At 37.5% G+C, this 9,262-nt stretch overlaps 1 protein-coding gene across 1 annotated transcript; it reads left to right on the top strand.

Moving 5' to 3' along the window:
* Positions 1 to 5,198: 5,198 nt before the first annotated feature.
* LOC119272953 (DNA (cytosine-5)-methyltransferase DRM2-like) lies at positions 5,199 to 9,262 on the top strand. Its single transcript, XM_037554291.1, has 8 exons — positions 5,199 to 5,372; positions 5,480 to 5,588; positions 5,677 to 5,723; positions 5,821 to 5,973; positions 7,723 to 7,822; positions 7,911 to 7,990; positions 8,087 to 8,357; positions 8,433 to 9,262. The coding sequence occupies exons 1-8, from the start codon at positions 5,199 to 5,201 to the stop codon at positions 9,260 to 9,262; spliced, it is 1,764 nt and encodes a 587-aa protein (XP_037410188.1).

The following is a 9,262-nucleotide window of genomic DNA, read 5'->3' on the forward strand; positions in this document are numbered from 1 at the left end:
ATAGATCAAGTCTTAGAAGAAGATCACGGAGATGAGTTCATATGCATCCAACATATAAGATTGTGATCATCATCAACCAGCATGCCATTCACGCCCATGGGAGGTTCAACGGCGGCGCGACAAATTCGGAAGAGTTATCCGATCGCTTAAAGTAATAGATCTGCCATGCTAACGTTTGCCATGCTAGTATCGCATTGCAATAATACCAAAATGATGCTTATGCTATGAATAGGAGAGTGAAAATGACGGGGTCTTGAGTACTCATTTATTTTTCATTATGTGTTAACGTTGTTCCAAACTTGCATGGCTATCTATCATCTTCACTACTTTGTTATAACAATTGTCGTTGTGTGTTATTTAACGTTATTCCAAACTTGTTTCCTAATTGTCTTACTTATTATGGTTCTTAAATTTATTGTTTCTATATTGACATATAATTATGACGTGCAAACACCTACATTGATAATCATATTCTTTGCCATGTCAGCAGAATACGCTACCACATCTGTCGTGGTAGTGTAGTTCAGTTGCATGTCAACCAATTAGTGACATGTCGAACAGATACCACGCCACTGCTGTGTGTAATCACAAGAGGTGGTATCATGCCACCATTAACATTTATTAGTGGCACAACATTGGTGGTGTGGGGGTTGCACGCCACCAACGTGGTTTTGGCACGTCACCAGTAGCATTTTTTGTACTAGTGTTTATAATCGGTAGTCACTGTTACACAAGTTTGACTACATGCTTTCTAGAGTCTCACCTTTTATAAACAGATGTAGCATTAGTTTTATCTATTTTTCTTTAGACCTAGCAATGGTATCCCCCATTCTTGAGTTTAGCTGTTCTATGATATCGCTCACATGTGTTTGTTGTGCCGTGTAGTGTGAGTACACATACCTAGACCACATTATTCTGACCTATTAAACAACAATCAATCTTCAAAAATTGTAATCCTACAACAACCTATAATATTCCTAAGATTTATAATCCTACAAAGGAAACAATCTATATATATTTTTTCAACAATTATAATCTTACAATGTTCTTTCGAAAATTATTAAGTAATAATTCTTGTAGATCTATGTTAACATTGAAGATAAACCTCGTTGTATTGATCATTCTGAATTGAAGTCTTGGTTGAAAAAATATTTGTGGGTCGATTGTACATGGCCTTAGATCAGTATGTGCCATTAAAGTTTGGAACATGTCTCTGTCGAGTGATCACCTATACTAAGTTGGTGGGTTGGTCATACATTATATCATGTTAGTACACCCTATCAATGGATTTGAATAATCTCACGTTCGTTCGTTTATGTCATGAAACCATAAGAAAGGAGCAAGTGAAGCATCTAGAAGTGCTTGCTTTGTCGCACACAAAAAAAAGTTCTTCATGGGAAAGCCAACTGAAAGATTCAATTTGGACGTCGTAGAAAAGGTTATGTTGTTATCTACATAGGGCTGCCCCATGACCCTTTCCTAGGGTACTAAGGATTTTGTTTTAGGGACAAACAACGGTGTTCCGGATCAATGCTTTTGTTGTGACATGCTAAGTTTTCTCCCCTATATATAGCCAGTACATTGATGGGTCTCACACGCCGCACACATGTTTTGCCCTTCCTAAACTCATAAGGGAAAGACGTGTAATTGAGTTCGTGCACAGCCTTATAAGAATTCGAAAATTAGATAACCAATTTGAGATAAATTTATATAGACCAAGCCTTTTAGTAGTTTCTAAAATAAACATCTTTGCAACATTACATATAAAAAGATGCAACTCCCTACTATACATATCTCAATCCAGCTGCAGATAATTTAAATATGTAGCAATTCAAGTAAATAGATGATTTTTTTTTTACTTTGGCATGTTAGATGGATGACTGTTGTATGTGTCTGACCAAGTTTTATGTAAGTTTTTTCTTTGTTATCTTAGTCCTTAAAATCAAAGATTAATGACGTAGATATTTTAGGCTATGTGGCTCAACCTAATTGCTCGAAAAATATACGTATATTTAAAATCAAGCCCATTTCATCCTTGGAAATGTTAATAAAACACTACTAATAATATTATTAATAATAAATTATATATATATATAATATTACCTCCGCCCCAAATTAGTTGTTTTAGATTTGTCTAGATATGAATGTATGTAACACTAAAACGTGTGAAGATACATCCGTATCTAGAAAAATCTAAGACAATTAATTCGGGAGAAAAGGAGTAGATAGGTAGCAAAAGTTAGAATTTTTTTACTACTTACTATTATATATAGTCATCCCCATTTTATTCTTGGAAATAAGAATAATACGTTATTAATAACATTAATAATAATAAATTATATATATATATATATTAATAGATATAGGTATTAATGGAAATAATAGCAGCATTATTTTACAGCTCCTAACCCCGTCTATATATATGCTTCAAAACGGAGATGGCATACGTGTAATCTAGTTTTCACTGCAGGCGTGCAGGGAAATAGTCAGGATCCTCGTCGTCGCTGCAGGGGAACAGTGAGGTGCCTCCCCATCGTCGAGCGAAGAGCAATGCGTACGTCTGTTGAAGAATGGTGGTAAGTCGTCGCTCCATCCTCCTTTTTGTTTTTGTATTGATGCATCGAGTAATGATCAATTAGACATGATGGGGTTTATTTCTTATTTTCTCTCTTGACATGATGGATAATTGCCTGCTGGCTCCCGCCAATTGTTCCTAGAATGCATGCTGAGTTGGGAGGATTGGCTTTCGCTAGTGATGTTCTTCCCTAATTAAAAAATGTTATTCAGAGCTGTCATCACAACATTATAAACTGGGCTCTCACTTGCTCAATTTAACATGAGGAAAAACTCTTACTATGTTTCCGCATCACTTTTCTCAGTTTAAGGAAAATCATGTGTTCTACGTGTCCCATTTCCATGTGACCACTCGAGTATCGCCTGCTCATGGGTGGTCTACCCCTCAAAGTAGTGGGGAAGAGATAGTCCATATTCGACGCTAAACATCATATTATTCCTAGTATCACACTTTTCTGGCCAAGATACCACTCAAGTATCACCACATCTAACAAGAGGGGACTTTTCATTGTTATGCGCTTCGGACGACCAAGTTCTGCAACATGCTCGTGTACTGCAGGTAGCTATGTGGCATTAGTTATGCCGCTACCAAGAGAAACTTAATAATACATAATGTTTCTAGCTAGAACAACTCAAGATCAATCAAACATGAATGTATGGCCAAGGAACACTCGATTGTTGTCATGCTGGGAAGGGACTTTTCATCTCCATAAACTCCGGACGACCAGGTTCCATAGGACGCTCATAAACCTCTTGTAGCTATGTGCCTTAAAGTACATCTCTACCAAGGGTAAAGTACTGATTTAGCAAGTTGCTAGATAGACTCGCTCAAGACCAATCAAACATTAAGTCTTATTTTGTCAATGGCTGATGAAATTGATTAGAAAGTAAGACTTCACATAATTAGTTCTCATGTATGGTCATCACCTTAGACACATCTCAGCAATGACACGTGTATATGAACCTTTTTAACCACAAAAGGTTTGCTTTCCATTTGGGTTGTAGATTGTATCTTGATTTTTTTGATTTCCTAAAAGAGTTTTGGTCTAACAGTTTTTCTAGGAAGAAGACAGAAAATAAAAGAAAGAATAAAATATGAAAGAAAAGCAACTCTTGAATGGATATTGAAAAGAAATGTAGCCCCAGTTCCTTTGGAAATGGTAAGATCTTTGGCGCAAGAAGAAGGGGCGACCCATATCATCTTGACTTGGTTCTGCTTCCCCTCTTTTTTGGGCATGCTCCCTATCTTCTACCTTGTAATCTACATGAAATGGAGATTGCATCATGTATGCCCAAAATAAGGCTTACGGCTTTGTTATCATGTTTCCATGTGAGGATGGTAAGATAGTGAAACATGGTGTAATAGTTTTTTAGGGAGTGTTGCTTTTCTTGCTCGTACACAATAGAAAAATCATTGGAGGACAAAGTTATGTGTAGTAGGGTATTTGATACCCATGTTTTACTCGCTTAACTATGGAAGTACGATTTGCTTTTCTCATGGTTTGCCTTCAATATTTATTGATGTGTGCTTAACTAATATCACAGGATTGGAGGAACGGTAATGATGACCATGATAAGGGGAAAAGTATTGTTGAGCCTGAACCCTCATGGTCTCCGTACTTTAGGAACTTAGATGCTCCTGGCTCGTCCATACTGGTACCTCAGGTAGTAACTGATTTTGTATTTAAATACAAGAGCTAGCCATGACTTGTTGTTATTAAGATCGTGGTGTGATATCTGCATGGGAATAAAGAAAAAAAAGGAAAGATATAATGTTTGCTATTGTTATGTCCAATTGTGTTTCTGAGTCAAATAAAATGGGTCCACGGTTAACTTAGTTGTAGTTACGATGATCCAATGGTTATGCTTTGTTGATTGAAGTAGGGTAGTATATTAATGGCCTGATTTTTTTCTTTCATGCCTGATTTTCTAGCGTGGCTATCTTTTCTCCAGTTAACCTATCAAGTGGTTTTAGTACATAATAGATCCAAAATGGTTGACTATGTGTTGCCCATGATGACTGGAACTCCTTTGAACAAACATGGAAAGTAACACGTCAATAGTCTTTAATAAGGAATTATGCGCTTTAGTTTATGTCTATATCATCCATATTTCTTACTTATCTGGCACTTCACCTCGTGCATTTGAGTTATATATTAATTTAGACTGCAGATTACCTTCCTTATCCATTGGTGCAAGCATCATCAAGTTGTAGTGCACTATTGCATATTTGGTTAGTAATCATACTCTAGGTGATAATAGGCAAACTTGGTTAACCTGATCATCTTTTTGGAATTACCAACCTATCATGCCCCTCCCATAAAATAGCCATGTTACGCATAATGTGTTCAACTAGATAGAGAACTATCATTCCTAGAAATCGAGCACACTTCATTTAATTAGGCATCCTTATAACTTTAAGCTATGCTATTTCTAATTTTATTGGTGCATATTTTTACCACTTTCGCTTATTGTCTTGATTCGACAATGCTGGAGGGGATTTTGTCCAATAGAAAATATGGTCTTTTCTTCTTGATTTTTATGTGTTCTAAACTCTAAATCGAATTGCTATACTAGTTTCACGCTAGAGATTTCAATTGTGATATCTTGCGATTCATGTGATAATGCATGATAGAATTATTGTTCTTCTCTGCAATTGCTTTGCTCATGGTTTGCTTTCAATATTGATTCATGTCTGCTTAACTAAGAGGTGCGATTGTGATGATCATGATAAGGGGAGAAGTGATGGTGAGGCTCCGAAGTTGAGGAACTTAGATGCTCCTTGCCCATCCTCGCTGGTACGTCATGTAGTAATTGATTGTATATTTAAGTACAAGAGCTAGCCATGCCTTGTTGTCATTAATTAAGATCCTAGTGTGATGTTTATTTGTCCAACTATCTAAAGGGTTCTAATGGATGGGCTAACAGGGAAGCGTCATCTACTACTTTAATCGAGAGATATGTGGCAATGGGGTTTCAAACGGAAATGGTCGTGATGAGCATCAAGGAGATTGGTAATACTGAAAGTAACCAATTTCATTTTATTTTTCTTCTTTGTGTTTGCACCGTCTGTCTAATCGAGGCTTTTGGTTTTTCTTTCAGGGCATAGTGACGAAAATGCATTGCTTGAACTACTGTTAACGTACAAGGTACGTGTCCATGGATGTTATTACTAACTTTATCCAATGATGCCCTTTCTACATGATAGCAAGGATCATATGTTAGGATTGGCGATGACAAATGCAGGCACTAGGTGATGAAGATGCATTGGGTAACTGCTCTACTTCTGGCTACGCCCCCTTTAGAGTTAAACATGGTGATGATATTGATTTTGAGAGCTCAGAAGGTGATGACGATGCTGGTGATACACAGCCCAACTACGGTGATTATGGTGATGAGGTAGATGATTCATTGTCTTTAGTTCAGTAGCTAAGAATTCTTTGACCATATGTATGATGATATGTGAATTCTTTGCCATGCATACCTTGCACACCCTTTATGTATTGTTAGAGCTTTGTTTGTTTTGCTCCTAGCTTTTCGTGATAGTAGAGTTGCGTTGTTAAGTTTGAGCACCTGATTTTTTTTACATAAAATTCTCATCATGTTAAAGTTTTACCGTGTACGAGTTAATATAGGATGTGAGATTGACTACCGTTAGACCAATGCCTTCTTCAAAGTAATCAAACAGTCTGAGAAGGAGTAGAAACTGAGTATATTGTTGTGTTGCTTGCTTCTAATTTTGATGAATTAGAAAATTTATTTCTGCTACAAACCAATATTTTTTTTCTTCAGTTCCTATGTATTTCAATATTAGTCACAAGACATATGACTTGAGGAGTTATGATGCTACGAGAAAATCATACTGCAGGTGGTGTAAACAAGAGAAGATATACACATGCCAAATGAGCTTTAACTTGAAGAAATAAAATTTTACACAACAACTATGCCCTTTGATTTATTTTGTAGTGCAAGATACAGTGTAAAATCGGACTGAGCAGAGAAGAGTTCATAAGAAGTATAAGCTAAACTTGAATGCTGAATACTAAATAAAGAAGCAGGAATATATATAGGTTGGCCTAAATAATTCTGTCGTAAAGTTGTGCTGTGACCCAGCTCATCACTTTTCCGTAGAATCAAAGGAGGTTGGAATCTAGCATGTGGGTTAGGAAGAACAAGGTATTCTTCTTTTGACTTTCAGTTACACAAATTAAAATAATACTAGAGAACATCACATATATACTGCACTAGTTGCATCAAAGTTCCCACCGAGACAAATCTCAAGATTAACAGATACCTGTTAGCTGCGAAAAATGAGGGTGTCAATACCTAGATGTTCAGAGAGAAATGGATAAATTAAGTCACTAATTTAGAAATCTCAGAATGTACTATATGAAATGACAGCTGAATTTCGTATTAGTTACGCAAATAAAATTTGTAAAAAGAATATTGTATGGTCCATCCTATTCATGGCGAGATATATGTAATAACAAGTAGGGAAAGTGTAGAGTGTTTGTTGTTTATTACACCTGCTTGGGAAAAAAGATATATCTTGATTGCTAGTAAGCGATGAACCTGAAATAGGATGGATGGGAACACCATCATGTTCTCCTGAAGACACATACATTTACCTCATCATCCATCGATCTGTCTTTAACTTTCTGTCATGAAAGCAGCATGAAGAGACCAGAGAATTGTGTTTCACCACTATTATGCAATATGCATCCTGCACATAGTGCCATTATGTGAAACAACAAAGTTAGACTATGCACCTTTAGTTTATTCCCGTCCAGAACTTCATATTGCTAGTGTAGGTAGTAGTTTCAAGCGTAAAATGATGTGCATTCGTGTTCATGCAAATAGTAACTCTTTTATTAACATGACTTTCAAGCAGCAGCGGAGAATAAGAAATTGAGTTTCTAAATTATTTCATTGATTTATCCCGATCACCTTTTTTCTTGTTTCTTGGGTAGTCTGTGATATACATTTCTTGATCATTTATTAGTTTTAGGGCCCCATTCTTTTCTATGGCCTCATATGTGTTTCTATGCAGTGGTATTTCCTTATCAACGTTCACTTAGATGACATTAAAAAGTCAGTAACATATAGAAAACGTTTCCTAATCTTAGTTTTTCTTATCCTTTTGTGCAGAATTTTATACGAAACATGTCAGAGAAGGACAAGAAGATCAACTCATTAGTAGATATGGGCTTTCCTGAAAACGAAGCAAATATGGCTATTACAAGATGTGGTATGACTCTTTTTTAAATTGTTGCCATGATGTTCATTTTCCCATGGAAAAGGCGCTTTATGATATATTTCTGCGTAAATTATCCTAGGTGTGGATGTTGATCTCTCTGTATTGGTTGATTCGATTAGTGCGTCACTGGCTGCAGGAGATTTTGACTTATCTCATCAGGTACATTGTGGTCTGATGTACATTTGAATTGGAAAATGCTTTATCTTTCTGATTTAATTTGATGTAAGGACACTGCAACATGTGTACATTTCGCAGGTTATGAATAGACGCTCTGACTCCTTTGGAGGGACAAAGAAAATAAGATTGATGGAAGATAGAAAGAAAAAGAGGAAACGGTATGGAGGTACAGCACATGGCAATCAAATCTTCTTGGATGGCAGCCATTATGAACATATGCCTCCCCCAAATCCAATGGTTGGATTTAGCCTGCCCAATTGTAGCCAACTACCAGTGGACAGAAAAATTCCTAAAAAAGCTATCGGGCGACCTTTTTTCTACTATGAAAATGTGGCCCAAGCTCCCACAGGTGTATGGGCGACCATTTCAAGATGTCTGTATGGCATTCAACCTGAGTATCTGGACTCAAAGCATTTGTGTGCAGCTGCAAGGAAAAGAGGCTACATCCACAATTTGCCGATTGAGAACAGAGCACCTCTTCTTCCTCTGCCTCCAAAGACGATACTTGAGGCATTCCCTCGGTACAAGAAGTGGTGGCCTTCCTGGGACACAAGAACGCAGTTCAACTGCTTGCGAACAAGTATGGCATGTCAACAGCTGACAGGAAGCATTGGTGCTCTTGCAAGAACAGGGAATCCACCGCCTCGAAATATTCAAAAAGATATGATCAAACAGTGCAAAGAGTACAATCTTGTCTGGATAGGAAAGAACAAGGTTATTGTATTGGAGCCTGAAGAGATTGAATATCTACTAGGTTTCCCGAAGGACCACACAAGGGGACTCGCCAGCACAAATAGGTACAAATCTCTCGGCAACTCGTTTCAAGTTGATACCGTTGCTTACCACTTGTCAGTACTGAGGGGCATGTTTCCCAATGGAGTTACTGTGTTGTCCTTATTCACTGGTATTGGAGGAGGAGAGGTAGCTTTGCACAGGTTGGGAATCCACATGAAGACAGTGGTTTCTGTTGAGATAGACAAAGCCAGTACGAGGATTTTCAGGCATTGGTGGGATCAGACTCAAACAGGCACGCTGATTGAGTTTGATGACGTGAAATCTCTTACTGATGCTACAGTTGCATCACTGGTTACTAGATTTGGCGGTTTCGACTTGGTGATTGGGGGCAGCCCATGTAACAATCTTGCCGGGTGCAACAGATACAGCCGTGATGGCTTGGAAGGCAAGGAATCTGTTTTGTTCTACCAGTACCCCAGAATCTTGGAGGCCGTCAAGGAAGCTATGGCGAGGATGTAG

The sequence above is a fragment of the Triticum dicoccoides genome, chromosome 3A, assembly GCF_002162155.2.
Source record: "Triticum dicoccoides isolate Atlit2015 ecotype Zavitan chromosome 3A, WEW_v2.0, whole genome shotgun sequence".
Taxonomy (NCBI): Eukaryota; Viridiplantae; Streptophyta; class Magnoliopsida; order Poales; family Poaceae; genus Triticum; species Triticum dicoccoides.

Bases quoted from the DNA above. Each gene is read 5' to 3' on its own strand.
- LOC119272953 (XM_037554291.1), top strand. From the start codon at position 5,199: ATGCATGATAGAATTATTGTTCTTCTCTGCAATTGCTTTGCTCATGGT. The intron at 5,373-5,479 runs GTACGTCATGTA...AACTATCTAAAG, and splicing joins CTCCTTGCCCATCCTCGCTG to GGTTCTAATGGATGGGCTAA. The intron at 8,358-8,432 runs GTGTATGGGCGA...ATTTGTGTGCAG, and splicing joins TGTGGCCCAAGCTCCCACAG to CTGCAAGGAAAAGAGGCTAC.